The 17213-nt window shown below is 36.7% G+C and overlaps 1 protein-coding gene across 2 annotated transcripts in view; it reads left to right on the forward strand.

Moving 5' to 3' along the window:
• Positions 1-11978, forward strand: part of vrk3 (VRK serine/threonine kinase 3) — a 39599-nt gene extending 27621 nt beyond the window's left edge. For both annotated transcript variants that reach the window (XM_012961239.3, NM_001044457.1), the window contains 7 exon segments: positions 1040-1145; positions 1683-1775; positions 5226-5358; positions 5876-5993; positions 6573-6631; positions 9915-10056; positions 11319-11978. In XM_012961239.3, coding sequence (XP_012816693.1) covers positions 1040-1145; positions 1683-1775; positions 5226-5358; positions 5876-5993; positions 6573-6631; positions 9915-10051 — 646 coding nt within the window. In that variant the 3' untranslated portion in view covers positions 10052-10056; positions 11319-11978.
• Positions 11979-17213: the final 5235 nt, after the last annotated feature.

Genomic DNA, 17213 nt, shown 5'->3' on the forward strand with positions numbered 1-17213 from the left:
AATAAATGACAGTATGAAAGAGACTGATAAGTAATGAATTAATATTCCCTACAACAAAGGGCCAGAATCAATTCAGTGAGATAAAGGTTTAACAAATAAGACTCATGAACGAGATTCAATTTGACATTCAATTCAGAAAACTGTATTTCACAGTTTATCATGTGAAAACTCTATTGAAGACTAGGGGGAAAACACTGGAACTGAATTCTCCCGAATTGAATCTCATCTAAAAGTTTTCACATGTTAAACCATGAGATAATGTTTTCTCACTGAACAGAATCTGGCACAAAGTTGGGTATATCTCTGGTCTTATGTACACAAACCCCCATATGTAATAAAAGGCACTAAGTTTGCCCAGGAGCAGTAAAGCTATAGCAACCAATAAGATGTTTGCTTTAAAACAGGTTATCGCCCACCCGTAGGTGGGGATATTGGGTAAAGATCCGCTCGCTTGGCGACATCGCCAAGCGAGCGGATCTGCTCGTGTATGGGGACCTTTACCCAAGACCTGAGTGGATGCTCCAACCACTATTTGTAGATATGGGGCATTCTATTTGAATGCAGGTAGGTGGCAGCAGTTTATAGTCTATTACAAAAATTAATTAATAGAGTAAATGCTTTTCCTTAACAACAGAAAAAGCCACAGCCACAAAGTTCACTTTAAAACTGACTTTTATGGGACCAGCAAAGTTAAAAGCATTGGTTTAATCAACCCCAATCAGAAAGTTATGTAATAGTATAACACTTGCAACATGTGGTCAGAAATAGAAAATAGGGAATTACATAAACATAAACTAATGGCTTAGAAAACATGGAAAGTATTTGCTACAAATGTTTCTGTGAATGCAAATATGCAACATTTATTTTTTTATATTTATTTTTAAAGCACTGCAAAGGTGACTTTTTGTGGTGTAACCGCTAAACAGTGTCATGGGCATGCATGCTGTTGCTATTGCGCACACACACAGACACACATATTTATTTAAGTCATTTTTTAAATAATAGATTATGTGAAAAACGTGCCTATTTGTTCCTGCAGATTTTTAATATTCTCTGCTCTTGGACAAAACCTGCAGTCTGTCATTGATGATGATGATGATGGTAAACTGCCTGAAAAAGCCATTTTTCACATTTCATATAGAATTGTAAGTGGTTTTTTTTTAATTTCCTTATGAGGGTATGGTACAGATGTGGCAATTTCATTTGAGATGTGAACTTGTTTTTAATACAGAAATCTGTTTTATAAAAAGCATTATTTATTTTTGTGTGACGTGTAGCCTTGCTTTTACTTAGTAATTTAATTTGTTAGATATCCATTACTTCCATGCCACATCTTACTCAGGGTTTGAGGTGCATGAGCCTTGAAGCCACATTTAGAATACAGTGGTGTTCATTAACAAACACTGTGCAAATTTCCACCTGGGCAGTAACCCATAGCAACCAATCAGCGATTTACTTTTCTCAGCCGACTGCAGGTATAATAGTGAAAACAAACATCTGTTTTCGTATTATGTTTCCATAATATAAATGACCCCCAATATATTTAAAAGTAGAATTTTTTTGTTTGCTTCATGAAACTTAATTCATTTTGCAGTCATCTGAGAGAGAAGCCTTTATAGCTTTTTAGTTTCAGGGCCAGCTTTCCAATTTGGTAATTTCATATTCTCTATGTTTTACTACAGATTAATACACTGGAATATATTCATGAAAATGAATATGTACATGGAGATATCACAGCTGAAAATATCTTTGTAAACCGTAATGATCCTTCTGAGGTAGGAAACCATCATTACAGTTCAGATGGACAGCGTACAGATAATTTATAATAAACAAAAACTGACATAATTACAATAAAACTTAGAGGCAGATTGTTTAAATATTAAAGCAGTTTAATATTTTTCCCATTTATCAAACCTTTACCGACTGTCAGGAAAACGTAATTAATTGATTAGTAGATTTATCCATGTGTTAATTTGTCAAAATGTGTTTATCTGCTTGGAACAGCCAAACAATTTCTGCTCTATGGGGTGTTGGAGCTCAGTATCAACACTGAACTGTAACACCTTTCCTGTTCCGAGAGTTCACCATTGTTACTGATTATTAAAAATATTGAAGCCTCATAAGTCTGCCACTCATATTTACAGTAGGGTGACCAGATAGCTTGAAAATTCAGGGATACATGTTAAACATCCAGCTGCAAAATGATTGCAGTTTATATTAAATGCAATCAGCACCGCCTTGCAACATGTCTTTATAAGATATTCCCTGAATTTTTTCACCCTAATTTACAAAAAAAAGCACGCATCATCAGTTACACTATTTTAGGTACTGCAGACTACAAAATCCACCCTTTTCAAAGAAATATCATAGAGCTTTATATATTTTAGGGGTAAACCTAAAATGTCAAAAAACATCAGGTTATTTGATAAATGTAATCATTTTTTAAAATAATTCCCCATATGTATTCAAATACAGTGGGGGTCATTACTACAACAGTTGGCAGGAAAAGGATTAAAATAACTGAAAAATAATTTGCTAAACTGTACTGGGTAGTTGCTTAGGGGCCTATTATTTAATAAAATGCAAGATCATGTGTTTTGCACATGATTCAAGAAAATGAAACAATGCTTTGAGTGTTTTCTGAACTCAAATTTTTAAAATGTATCATTAAAAAAAAGCATGAAAAAAATTATAAGCTGAAACCTGGTGAGCTTCTCTATAATTACTCTGTACAGCCAGAATAACATATCTTTCTCCCTGCATCCAGATTAAGTTTGTTCCTCTATTACAGCCAGTTTAACTACAGCTCTTTTTGTTACTACCTTGTCTAGCATGAAGCTCCGCCCCTTTTGCTTTTTGAGCCCTCCTTGTGTCTCCGACTATAAGGGCTCTGGCACACGGGGAGATTAGTCGCCCGAGACAAATCTCCCTGTTCGCGGGCAACTAATCTCCCCGAGTTGCCATCAGTTGCCATCCCACCGGGGAAAATGTAAGTCGCCGGTGGGATGGCAATTCGGGGAGATTAGTCTCCCGCGAACGGGGAGATTTGTCGCGGGCGACTAATCTCCCCATGTACCAGAGCCCTAATAACCTCAAAGAGGTGCCTACTGCGCATGCCTGATTGATTTAATTGGAGCAGAGGCAGTGAGCATGCCCAGTAGGTCCCTCTTTGACGTATTCATAGTCGGAGAGAGAAAGAGTGCTCAGAAAGCAAAAGAGGTGGCGGGTCACCCTAGACAAGGAAGTGAGAAAAAGAGCTGCAGTTCAGCTGCTTGCAATAGATCTGCATGCAGGGAAAAGGGTATGTTATTCTGTTTAGAATAATTTTAAGGGATTTTAAAATAAAAGGCTTACTTATCCTTTAAAAGACACATGTCCATGTTTATGCTTATATAAAACACGCCTTACTGCTAGTTGATCCAAAGGAAGGCAAAAACCCCCTCTGAATCCTCTCCAAAATTCCTGACTCCAAGATGGCAATCACATCAGTCCCTGGATGGATCAGCTTATACTAAGAGATATTCTTAATAACCCTGGATTTTCTCTCTTGCTAAAAAGCCTTCCAACCCCTTCTTGAAGCTATCTAATGTATCAGCCAGTACAACTGATTCAGGGAGATTTACACAATTCACAGCTTTCACTGTAAAAAAAAAAACCCTTTCAGAATGTTAAGATGTAACCTCCTTTCTTCTAATCAGAATGAATGCCCTCGTGTCTACTTGAAGGACCTAGTGGTAAATAAAGTTAGAGAAATTATTATAATAAGAGATTATTATATGATGCCCTTACATATTTATACATAGTTATTATATTCCCCTTATTATCTGCAAAGATTCCAAGGTTCTTCATTATGGAATTGCCTATGCCAGTCCCATTAAAGGAAAAGGAAAGGTAAAAACTAAGTAAGCTTTATCAGAAAGTTCTATGTAAATACAGCCATAAGCACTCACAGAAACGCTTCTCCGAGTTCTCTCTCAAAAGAAACAGGATTTCTTGTCTGTTTATTTTTCTGTGCCAGAGACACGCAGCTCTCCCCTCTCTCCTGCTCCCCCTCCCTCAAGAATGCTAAGAACTCCCTCCCCCCCGTGTGATTTAAGCCAATCAGCAGAAAGATTCCTCATATTCTTACAAACTGCGCATGTACATCGGTCTTTGTCTTGGTGCAGGAGCAAGGCATTATGGGAACTTTCTTTACACAGCTCAGCATTTTTTTTTTGCTATGAGAGAACTGAAAGTATGCCTGCAGATTGAGATTAACTTATTATTAGCCTTTCCTTCTCCTTTAAGGGTATAAGTGGCTTGCATATTTTTACATCCCAGGTTCCTGACCTTACATTTATCGACATTAAATTTCATCTGCCACTTAGCCGCCCAGATTACTAGTTTGTCAAGATCCTGCTGCAAGGATGCAACATCCTGGGCAGATTAAATTGGGCTTTATTGTTTTGTTTCATCTGCAAACTGGTGCATTACTTATAATACTCCCCTAAGTCTTTAATAAATAAGTTAAATAAAAGTTGACTCAATACAGAAAGGAACAAATAATGTACCGTTAACAACCCACCCTCTGTACCCGATACTGTAGCCAGTTTCCTATCCATGTAGAAACAACTTTACTTAGCCCAACAGACCTTACTTTAGAGAGCAGTCATTTGTGGGGCACTTTATCAGACGCTTTGGTAAAATCCAAATAGATCTCATCTACTGCACCCCCACTGTACAGCTTCTTACTAACCTCATCAAAAAAGCTGACACCTTTGTGTCAGCTGGCTTCTGTTACATTGTTTCAGAAGTAAACTCGCTCTTACCACATTTTTCATCTTTAACCTTTGTTAAATTATTGAAAGACCTATATTTGTAAAATAATGCAAAGTGCTGCATAACGTGCTGGCACTATATAAATAATGAGCAATAACTAGTATGGTAGAGAATATAAATAGCCAGACAGATCCTGCTTTCAACTGTAATTATATATACACTTAGATTTAAAAACAATTTAAAAATTGTAAATAATGTATAATGAAAAATTGCTTAGAATTAAATGTATTAACGAGTTATTATAACACTAGCAATACTGGTGACATTGGGTTCGCTTGAAGCACCACTACCCTTGTCAGCTGTTTGCTGTTAGAAAGTGCTCTAATGGGTGTTAGGAGAGGTGGTGGGAAAAATGCCTGAAATTTGTGCAGTGTGCTATAAGCCTAAACAAATGCTTAATTTTTTAGGTTTATTTGGCTGGCTACTATTTTGCCTTCCGTTATTGTCCTTGTGGAAAACATGTTACATACCGAGAGGGCGGCAGAAGCCCTCATGAAGGCACAGCTGAGTTTATCAGTGAGGACATCCACAAAGGAGCAGGTAAGATAACCTTGCAAATGTCAGGGCTATTTAAAGGGCCAGGTAGATTGGTGCTCCCAGTGTTGCTAAATATTGAGGGTAATCAGTTTTAAATTGATGTATTAAATGTATTTGTTATCTTTATTATGTTTTATTATTTTAATTATGCACCAAGACTTTGGTGGTAATATTTTCTTTACTGACTTTACACTTTGCTAGTGTTCAGACTTTTCTTAGCTCTAAGCACTAGGTCCACTTCCCTGTAAGGTGTTACTGGAGGTTTAAACCTTCTGTGTAATGAAAGTCATTTGTGATAACCTGACAGGAAATATAGTTTTGGGACTATTTATATAGGGTATTATGTGAAATATGTTTTGTCCTGTTCAAAAGGGCTGCTGGATTGAAATGTGGGACATCAAGCATTTTTATAGATTGGTCTACAATATTCAAAATTGGCATTTTTAATAAGAAACTTTCAAAATGAGAAGACAATTTAATATGTAATATGTAAATTTGTCTTTTTTTTACATTGTATAAGCGCCTTCACGCCGCAGTGACTTGGAGTCACTAGGATATTGCATGCTGAAATGGCTGTGTGGATCTCTACCATGGAGTGAGCAAACCAATCCCAACACAATAATGGAGCAGAAAAAGAGGTTGGACTTACGTTTTTTTTGATACAACACCAGGAATAACTTCACAAAATTATATATATGTCCATTCTATTACATGCCTTTATTGGTTTACTAACTAATGTTATTTTCAGAGTGAGTAGGCAAAATTAATTTTCTTCAGTAAGCAGATACTGTATGTCATCCACTTCACTTCAGTGTTGCTAACCATTTGTACTCCCCACAATTTATTTCTATAATTAATTGACATATAAACCATTTTATTTGAGATTGTCCCTTTTATGAGGGGGAAGAAAAATGCTACCAAATTTCTGGGAAAAGTGTAGACTTTTGGGGACAAAATGCTTGGAAATATATGATGAAAGTGAACGGAAGTTCTCTGAAATTATATACCAAAAAGAATGTAGATTTCTTCTGATTTTCTTTGTCTGTGCTAATCTTTACAGCAGTTTATAAAAATGCAAGTATTAGCCAGTGTTATAAAGTTACCTAATCTTTATTAATAGACTCCATAAGTCTTTTTTTAAGCAGAAATGTATATTTGGAATTGATATACTTCTTCATTTAGCCAGTACCCTCTTTGAAAAATCTACATTTTCACAGGTTTAAAACAAACATAGCAGAATTTCTTGGACAGTCTTTCAAGCAAAGGAAATTTCCAGGTAGGTACCATTATTATGCTATATACAAAAAGATAGGCTTTAACACTACATTCTCAATAAAACAGTGCACTATATCACCCTATTTTAAAGGGTACATAAGGGTGGGCTTTTGCATTATGTTGTGTACACACAATTACCTTTATAAATAGTGCATAATTTATAGTATTGTTGGTAGTCTTAATGAACCAAATTGACAGTCTTTGTGTTTGTGGTATAATGAAGTATTTATTTCCACAACAGAAGCCCTTTGAAGGCATATTCTCTTATTTATGCTATAATTAGTGATGAGTGAATTTTTTTTTGCCAATGGCAATTTTTTTTTATGAAACTGCCATTAAAATTCAAATTTGCTGAGTGAGTCACTTCCATGTAAAAAAAAATGTTGTGTGCGTCAAAAAGTCATGTGGTAGTTATGATCAACCCCCACCTGCCTATCTTTCCTATGTGATAGAAAACCTGGAAAATACTTTGAAGAAGGTCTAAAAATTCAACCCAGTCCCCCCTTTCATTGTCTGACACATTTTTTCTTGCTTACAAGAGTTGCTAACAAGCACATAAAACATAATTTTTTGGTTAATAACTGTATGAGAAAAACATGAAAGAAGCCACATATCACTTGCTTTTTTGAGCAGCAGCAGTTAAGTTATTTAGCATAAAGGCCCAGCAATTTGAAACCTACATGCCAAGTGAGCTGGCAGGTGATGCTAGGAGTTGTAGTAAATAATAAGTTTAGGTCATCCACTTTTACAATAAATGTAGGAATAGTAACGTGTGCTACTGTTTCTGCAGTAATGTTGCTTTTTTTATATGTATGCAATCTAGGGTTGCCATCTCTCCTGGTTCTCGGTAGGGCTGTCCGGGTCAAAACTTCCTGCCCGGTTTTCCCAATTTGGAAAAATGGGCAGAATTCTCTAAGATTAATGCAGCAATTGGCCAATTGCAGATCACCGTGTCATAGCCCTGCCCCTGTGATGGCACGGCCCATCTTCGTGATGTCACGCCCCGTCCCTGTGACATCACGCCGTGCCTGGAGTTCCAGAGCAGGAGAGGTGGCAACCCCAATGCAAGCTATTGATAGCAGAATATATAGCCAACATGGACTGACTATTGCAAAGTTAATGTTACAGACTGACCAGGTTGTCCTGATTAGACTCAGCTGACCAATCAAGAAGCCTGAAAGCCTGGCTAGTCAGTCTACATGAGAGCTCTGACTGAGATACATAGAGAGGTGTCTGTGAAGCCAACATACAGGAATCTATGTGCCTGTACACACACAGTTGCATGTGCAGAGGTCTGTAATATTGCTGCAGTTCATGTGTCACTGTTACTCTTTTATGCACTCTTTTGTTACACTTTTAACTGGCTATTGAATTAAGATATATATCTACAAGTGTAAATTGCAGGAGGGTGACTGGCAGCTGATGTAAGCCTGCTGGTGAGCAGCACAAAAAACATTGTACATTAAAATTATATGTACAAATGCAGCTTCATCAGCACCCAGCCCAGCTCCATTCCTTTACTTTCCCTTTGCACATGTTTGCTATGGAGGGGTGTGGCCTCATGACATGCCACAGCAAATCAGCTTTCACTTTGTTCTGTCACACATTTCTGCGTTACTGATGTAGACCAGGGAGCCAGAGATTCTGGTGGGTGGGGGATGGGAGGCTGCTTCAATTATTAGATATAACTTTGTAATGGTGCAAAATTTCTAAAGCTTTATATTTTCAGTAACATAAAACCATTTTTTATGATTGTTCCCCTTTAATTCAAAATTCAGTTACAAAGCAATATTGTTAATAAATTCAAAATAAAACTTTAAAATGTAAATTTCAGTTTAATCAATATGAAACTTTTAGTTCAAATTACAAATCAATGGAGGAGAATCAAATTTAAAATATAATGCATAATATAATCACACAGCAAAACCTATTCAAAATTTATATTCAAATTTTTAAAAAATCCAATTCATTCAATTTTCAACTTGCTTGAAAATCCCATTGAAACCATGCCATTTTTAGATTCACAATTTTATTTAGATTTTTTATTTGGAATTATAATTTAATTTTTAGTTGAAATTGGATTTTGATGTAGATTTAAGTTGTTGGAATTAAGTTATGGTTTTATTTCAAAATGGAATTGTATTCTGAATTTTTATGCCAGATTTGACTTTGTGAATTGGATTTTGATTCTAATTTTGATTCTGATTTAAAGTTATTTTCTTTAATAAGAATTTCATTTTTATTCTGGTTTTGAATTTTACATGTTCTGTTAAGCTTATTTGGCTACACTGTAAGTGTAGCTAAACTTTTTAAGCAGGAAGTCCCTCAGACTGTTGGGGGGCCGGACTAAAGTCCTCCCAGCATGTCCTCCCCCTGATTTCTCTGCCTCCCCCTGCTCTCCTCTGTTTCTTCCTGCTCTCTACTGTGTCCTCCGGCTCCCCCCTACTTCCTCCAGCTCCTCACTGTGTCCTCATGTCAGATCATAGTGGGGGCAGCCTAAATGACCTTGGGGGCCGTTTCCAGCTCGCGGCCCGAAGTTTGAGGATGCCTGCTGTAAGGCTTTTTAGCATAAACTCTATTTAAAAGTACATTTTTCTTCTTTATTTTCATAGTGACTATGGACACAAAGTTGATAACTTTTAATATTAAGACCCAGCATCATTCATGGTATGGATGGCAGTATTTTTTCCCCAAACTGATTAATAAAATCCACCCAGCAAACTAGTAAAAGTCCGTGTGTGTATAAGGTTGCATGGTACGCACACAGACTTTCAATACCTTTTGTCCCATCAGATCAGGGTCGGACTGGGCCGGCGGGACACCGGGAAAAATCCCGATGGGCCCCGGCGGCCCAGACCTGACCCTCGCCGGCGCTCCCCCTGCCCAACTGTTCCTCCCCTGTTGTGTTAAATTTCCGTGCTCGGGGGAGGACGTCGAGTGGGGGGCCCTGCGAGGGGGGTTAGGGGGGCCCCTGCTGGGTGGGGGGGGGCACGGGCACCTGCAGGGCCCCAGTGGTCCCTTCACCCTCCAGTCCGACCCTGCGTCAGATAGATGTCTTGCAGGTACAGAAACTTCCCAGGAAATCAACATCAATAAGAGTTTATGTGGAAAGGTAAGAGTGAAGGAACTGACTAGGGGAAAAGACAACATTCCTTTAACCCTTTCTGCCAACGTTCAGTATTTTTATTTGAACCTGTATTCTTTTGGAATTGTTCAGCTTTTTATTCATACAGACATTAATATTAATAAATGCTTCATTTTAACTCTTTATCTTCCCCTTTTAGATGGACTGAGAAAATATTTGGAATATGTGATGAACCTGAGCTATGAGGAAAAACCTGATTATACAGTACTTCGTAATACCTTATCCTGTGCATTGGCCAAAATGGGTATCTTCCCAGATGATCCAGTTCATATTTAGATTAGGTAAAGCATGTGTTAAAGACTGTAGATTATTCTGATAAGCCGTGCCACGTATCAATAGTTGGATGTTACTTTTCAAATTATGTTTAAAATTACATTGTGATTTTTTAAAGTAACAGCCAGTTCAATAATTTGTAAATACATTTTAGTTACCATTAAATATGGAGCAATATATGTGGAACAGTGATACTTAATTAAAAAAAAAAAAATTACAGTAATACCCATACCAGGTGCCTTTGTTAAACAGTTAAAACAGTTAACCTAGTCATCTGTTAATGGGACTTTGCAACATACCATTCATGTTTTAATTTAATATGTGTGTTTTACACAGAAATTCCTTCCTCACCCCAAAACTGGTATTGCACCTTGAACATTGTATTAAAAAAATTAAAATCAGTTATTTTGTATTTTCATAATACAGGTATAGGACCCCTTATCCAGAATGCTCGGGGCCAAGGGTATTCCGGGTAAGGGGTCTTTACGTAATTTGGATCTCCATACCTTTAGTCTACTAAAAAATTAATAAAACAGTAATTAAACCCAATAGGATTGTTTTGTATCCAATAAGGATTATTTATATCTTAGTTGGGATCAAGTACAGGTACTGTTTTATTTCTACAGAGAAAAAGGGAATTATTTTTAAAAATTAGAATTATTTGCTTATAATGGAGTCTATGGAAGACTTTCCATAATTCGGAGCTTTCTGGATAACGGGTTTCCGGATAAGGGATCCCATACCTGCTCAACACTTTCTTGGAGAGGCACTAGAAACAGAATATTAAGGTCCTCATATATCTAATCAAACTGCCTCTCTTGAATGTAAGCAGTCCATTTTTTTAACTCATAGTGGGACCTGACCAGTTCTTTGTAATGACAAATAATTGTCATCCTTCATCCCGATAACCCACGAGGATAATGAATGTACGAAAAATAACCAGTCCCGATCTTCTTTGTTTGGAGTAAGACTGTGGTTTATTTTATGTATGAATAATCAATCATAGGTTGTGAACTACTTTACAGCTGCTTTTAAACCACAAATTTTTCTAGAAAAAATTAATGTAAATAATATTTCTATGCTTCAGACTAAATTAGCAGTTTAAGGTAGTGCCCTGACTGATGCAAAATGTCAATATTTGTGTGCACAGCAGGGATTGGAGTACTTTGGTTCCAAAAAAGACTTTGCTTTGTTACCTGGTAACTTATAGTCAAACTAGTTGGCCTAACTAGAATTGTAAAATATATTGTAATTTTGTTTTGTTTTTCAGATTGGCTATTCATTTTACAGACAGACAACCCCAAGAAATATTTTTCTCTGGATAACAAATATAATGTGAAGTGGCTTTACTACTAATGTATGCTTTTAAAGTTTTAACATTGTTGTTTAACTGTTTTAGTTACATTCATCGTTAAATTAATGAACAAACTTGCCTTCAATTTTGGTAATCATTAAATGCATTGAGAAATATATTTTACTTTATAGCTTATCCCACCATTGAATACTAGACAGAACATTACTTTTCATAAAGTTATTTTACTGTGAATTATTTTAGATTGTTTGTAGGGTGTGACCTTTTTTCAGTTTTTGTGAAATTGCTCTCTGTGCTTTTAACAATGTCAGAAAATGCTTATATTGCTACTCGTCTTAGTGGCAAGAACAACGCCCATTACTCATTGCTGGACCATTATTGTATTAAACACCTTAATGCAGAATACTGAAAAGGAATTCCAAAATCAGTATTTGGACATTCTGTACTGCAAACTTGCCATGTTTTATCTTACAGAATTTGGTGTTCATTTCTATATGTTATGTTAATCTCACATCTGGAATAAAATGTTTTTATATCTTTGAAAAAAGTTTTATGTGAAACATGTTGGTGCTGATTTGTTAGTAAAAAATCAATACAATAAAGATGTGAATGACTGAACTAGTTTCTTTCTTAATTGTTTTTAAAAGTGAACTCATTCATTAATCTAGGCTATTTAAAGAAGCACGAAGTTGAGGATTTTTTTTCAAGTATGTATTCAGTCATTAATATATATGCAAAACAATTAAAGGAGAAGAAAAAGTAAAATCACTAGGGGTGTCTAAATGTTAGGTCCCCCCACAGTGATTGTAATTACTTACCTTATACCCTGGGCTGGTGATTCTGAGACAGCGCTCTTCTTCCGTCTGTCTTAGTTCTTCTGTATTCGAGGCCAGCGCATACGCAGTAGGGTAAATATGCCGACTTTCTAGTTAAAGTTCATTTTTTTACTCTACTGCACATGCACAAGCGTCGCAAAGACAGAAATGGAAGAAGATCGCTGTCTCACGAGTACCCATGGCTGGTGTGGTTTTCTCCTAGCAGGAACACCAGCCCAGGGTACAAGGTAAGCGATTACAATTACTGGGGGGGTGCGTAACATTTTTACAGTATTAATACACTGATATATATAATTAGATTTTGAGAATACTACAGCCCTAGATGATATGTTTGTCTAAAGACGTCAACCAAGCCACTCTTAATGGTATTATTATCATTACAACATCATCTGGCAGGGCATTCCATAACTTCAATGTCCTTAGTGTGAAGTACCATTTGCGTTACTTCAAGTGTAAATTATGTTTCTCAAGTATAAAGCAGTGGCCTCTTGTTTTTTGTTCTTTTCTATGTGGAAAAAAAAGATTTCCTTCTATTTGCTCTATGTCCTCTAAAATATAGCAAAAAAGAAATACTGTGCTCACCACTAAATTTTAAACCATTCTGTGGGAGGCTGTGGCCACAAAATTTAGTGATCCCCAACCAGTGGCTCGTGAGCAACATGTAGCTCTCAGTGCCCCCAAAGAAGGTAGTAATTTTTGAATTCCTGACTTGGTGGCAAGTTTTGGTTGACTAAAAACAAGATTAACTACCAAACAAAGCCCCCTGTAAGATGATAGTGTGCATAGAGGCTGCCTAATAGCCAATCTTAGCCCTTATTTGGCTCCTCCATTAACTTTTATGGTGCTTGTGTTGCTCTCCCAAGTCTTTTTACATTTGACTGTGGCTCACGAGTAAGAAAGGTTGGGGATCCCTGATTTATATAGACAGAAAAAAGAGGTCCTCTGCACTCACCCACTATCAATATATTTATATATTAAGCCACTGTGCCCCTTAGTGCTTATTCTAAGAGCTCTTGCATCCAGGGTCTGGCTGCACTCTGCACTCATATGTCGTGGTGGGCCATCTGTATATTCACCTTTTGCTCATTAAATAAATTCATCTTGGCTTTATAGTAGAATGGGTTAATATAAACAGATAACTCTTTACACTCATCCCATTAGTCAATTACATGCCCCTCATTTTTTTTTTTTCAAGTATTTATTTATTTTATTAAACAAACATTTAGTAACATTAATTGTTCAGTAAACGGAGTCGTCAATATACAGAGAATGCCAATACAGTCTGTATATCAAGAAAAAGAAATTACAGCATACAAAAAATAAAGATGAAGATTTTTGAAAAGAAAATATTGTTGGTTATTATTTGAGAGCCTATACTTTATGGAATGGAGTCTATCTTAAGCTTATAATAGTTGTAGTTGCCGGTTGTGCTTAAGGTAGGGGATAGATATCTACCAATGGTCCCCAGACCCTGTCAGACTTATCCGGGATTCCGCTGGCTTTGTAAGTAAGTTTAATCATTGGTAGCATTTTATTAACTAAATTGATCCATTGAGAAACAGTAGGAGTAGCAGGTTTTAGCCATTGCAGGATTATAGTTTTTTTGGCATTAATTGGAATGATCTGCACAGTATACGAGACTTATTAAGTTGTATTATTTCATCCATAACTCCAAATAGACAGAATTCAACCGCTATAATGTGAGGCATGGCTAGATTATAGTTTAGGCACTTCATAATCCCATTCCAGTATTTTTTGGATTTGGGGAAAGGACCACATGATATGATAGAAGTCAGCTTAAGTAGCCTGGCATCTGGGGTACGCGGAGGTTCTATCAGGGTAGATTCTGTTCAGTCTGGTATAGTAGAATTGGTGAAATATTTTAAAGTTTATCAATCTATCCCTGGTAGATATTAATAATCTATATGCAAATTCTGTGGCCTCTTCCCATTGTTCCTCGGTCATAACAGGCCCCTCATTTTTAAGTCAAGAGGGTAAGGGTCAGTGTCATCCAGTAGGGGTCTCATGCCTTATACCCTTACATGATAGTAGTATGGAAATCCTAAAATAAAAATTAAATGGTTAGTTTGGCACATCTTTTACCCAGTGCAGGCTAGAAGTGTTACTACTTTTTCATCACAGGTGCATACTAGAAGTAGGAAACTCTTTAGTGGGGCTAGAATTAATGGCGAGCTACAATCAAATCCCTGTCATTTTGGGGAGAGCATGGCAGTGCAATGCAGACAGCAAAGCATTAGAGCCATACATTTAGGACACAATATACTATCATAGTTGACCAATTTCTGTAAGCTGTGGGAAAGCAAAGCAATACAATACAAAGGCTGCTATAGTTTTAATATAATCTGGACAAAAAAATTAAGTGCCAAACCCAGGATATTGCCTTTTGCATAAGTTATAGTCTTGATATTCATTAAACAAATCAAACACATGCACCATTGATCTTATTCAAATTATATATAATTTTGAGACCAATAAAAATTCATTTTAGAAGCAAATTTAATAAGCTTACCCATTTAGCCATTTTTTGTGCTCACAAATTATTTTCCTTCTTTCCTGGACAAAATATAACAAACTTTCTCTCTTCAACTTAGATAAACTACTGTCTTTGCTCATCTGGTGGGTCACAAGCTATGTCAGACAAGTACTTGACTGATAGCAGGAGTAATGGAAGAGGAAACAGGAAAATGATTTTTAACATACAGGAAGATCCTAACAGAAAATAGCCATTTCCTCTGTTTTAGAAGCAATGTATTGCCTTTGAACAAATTATACTTATTTACATTTCTGTGTACATCCTGGTAATGGGTTTTATGTTATAACCAAAGTACAAGATTTTTAAAACATAGGATGTTGGGATTTATCCCCAGATAAAAAAGGCAAGAAAGTTATGTATCAGAATTCTTCCTTATATTGAAAAGAGCAGATCAGCCTTTTCTAGTGGTTGCTTTATTATTTGTTTTTAGACATTTTTTTCTCTATAACAAAAGTTTTACAAAACTGCTTAATGTTGTTTTATTGCATGTTAAATTGTCTGTTCACCTGCATTTCTAAAATTTTATGGTTGTGGTACAACTGGCTCTGCTGACAGTTCTGGTTCAAATTTTACTAAATAGCAAAAATCTATATTTTACCTGAAGTTTCAAAGGCAGTGAATTAGATACTGCACATCTGATGACTAGAGAAGAGATTTGCTGCCAGCAGGTGGTAAAAAGTGAATACAGCTTTTAACAGAACTCCAAACTGCAGAGCTGCTGGACAAGAACTAAAAAAAACTACAAATAATGAAAAATGAAGACCAACTGCAAATTGTCTCATAATATTACTCTCAACACCATAGTACAAGTACAAGTTAACTCAAAGGTGAACAACCCCTTTACTGTTGCTTGGTGTAAATACTATTCAAAAAAGTGTCTGGGTTGATTGTGGGAGGATGACACAGTGATCCCAGGTTCCTGCGCAGTGTTTAACATTTGTGTGTGGAATTCTTAGGCCCACAGAAATGTGTGTCTGTGTAAGTGATGTATAATTAATTAATTACCAGCAACAAAATCATATTTCTTTCACCCTTACCATCAAAAGGGTTAGTGCAAGATAAATAAAACTGTAGGAACAAAAGCAGGCTCAGCAGCGGGACCCCTTTGTCCCGTGTAACTGTACTCACATGATTTTTGCGTTTAAATGCTGAAAGACCTGCCCCTTCATTAAATCATCGACAAGAGTCCCAATCTATTCATTCAGCCCTTAATATTACCATCAAAGCGTGAAAACTACATAACCCATCAGCCCCAGTGGAGAACAATAATGATAAAGTATAGGAAATATTAAAGTCTAAAAAGTTCATAATTGAAAGGGAGCTCTATACAGCAGTTATGCCACTTTCTGGAACAAACGGAAAGAGGGTTTTATTTCACTTATCAGACTGTTCAAGACACAGCTCAGGTCTTTGATTTTTGCTTTAGGGTGACGACACACGGAGCGACTAGTAGCAGTTACTTGTCACGGCTACAACAAAAAGACAATGTTGATCATTTACTGATAATCGTTTCTATGTGTGTTTTAGCAATTCTCAGTATTGTCTGGGATTTTCTGTTTTTTAGTAGCCATGACAAGTAGCTGCTACTAGTAGCTCTGTTTGTCTTTACCCTTAAGCAGAACAGTAGTTGTTGCTCCTGAGCTACCCATTAGGGCAGGGGCACACGGGAAGTCGTTTGAGATAAATCTTCACTACCGCAGGCGACTAATCTCCCCGATATGCCATCCCACCGGCAAGAATGTAAATCGTTGGTGGGATGGCATACATATCGCTTCGGTTGCCCAAAGTTGTCCCATAATGAAACTTCGGGAGACCGAAGCAATGCGTATGCCATCCCACCTGTGATTTATATTCTTGCTGGTGGGATATTGGGGAGAATAGTCGCCCGCTGTACTGAAGATTTATCGCGGGCGACTAATCTCCCAGTGTGCCACTGCCTTTAAGAATGATAGTATTGGCAGTGTCAAATTACCTTCCATCCCACACGTGGTGGGAATTCTGCTACTGGGAGGAGACCTAAAAACTAACTTTATTATTGCTGTTACACTGTATAAACCACCAATTGTCTTTAAACAGGTTAAGCTTATTTTAAAGACTCTAGCGACCCCAACACGTTAATTTTTGTGAAGCACGGTTTTTGACACTTTATTTTTCATCACAGGAAAAAATAGAATGAATAACAATAAAGTTACTACATATAGAATCACTATTGACCACAAATCATATTGATTGTTGCTAAATTCATGATTAACACCATCCCTATAATAACTCTTTTTTTAACAGGACTTAATAGGTACCACTCCTTGCAGCATTGTTCATTGTGCCAACATGCATTTCTATTAACTTCTCTAGCCATCAGATGTGCAAATTTGTAGAAAAGAGATTTGCTGCCAGCAGGTGGTGAAAAGTGGATACAGCTATTAAAGGAGAAGGAAAGGTAAACACATGATATCTGGTCTTTCT

Source organism: Xenopus tropicalis, chromosome 4 (assembly GCF_000004195.4).
Source record: "Xenopus tropicalis strain Nigerian chromosome 4, UCB_Xtro_10.0, whole genome shotgun sequence".
Lineage (NCBI taxonomy): Eukaryota > Metazoa > Chordata > Amphibia > Anura > Pipidae > Xenopus > Xenopus tropicalis.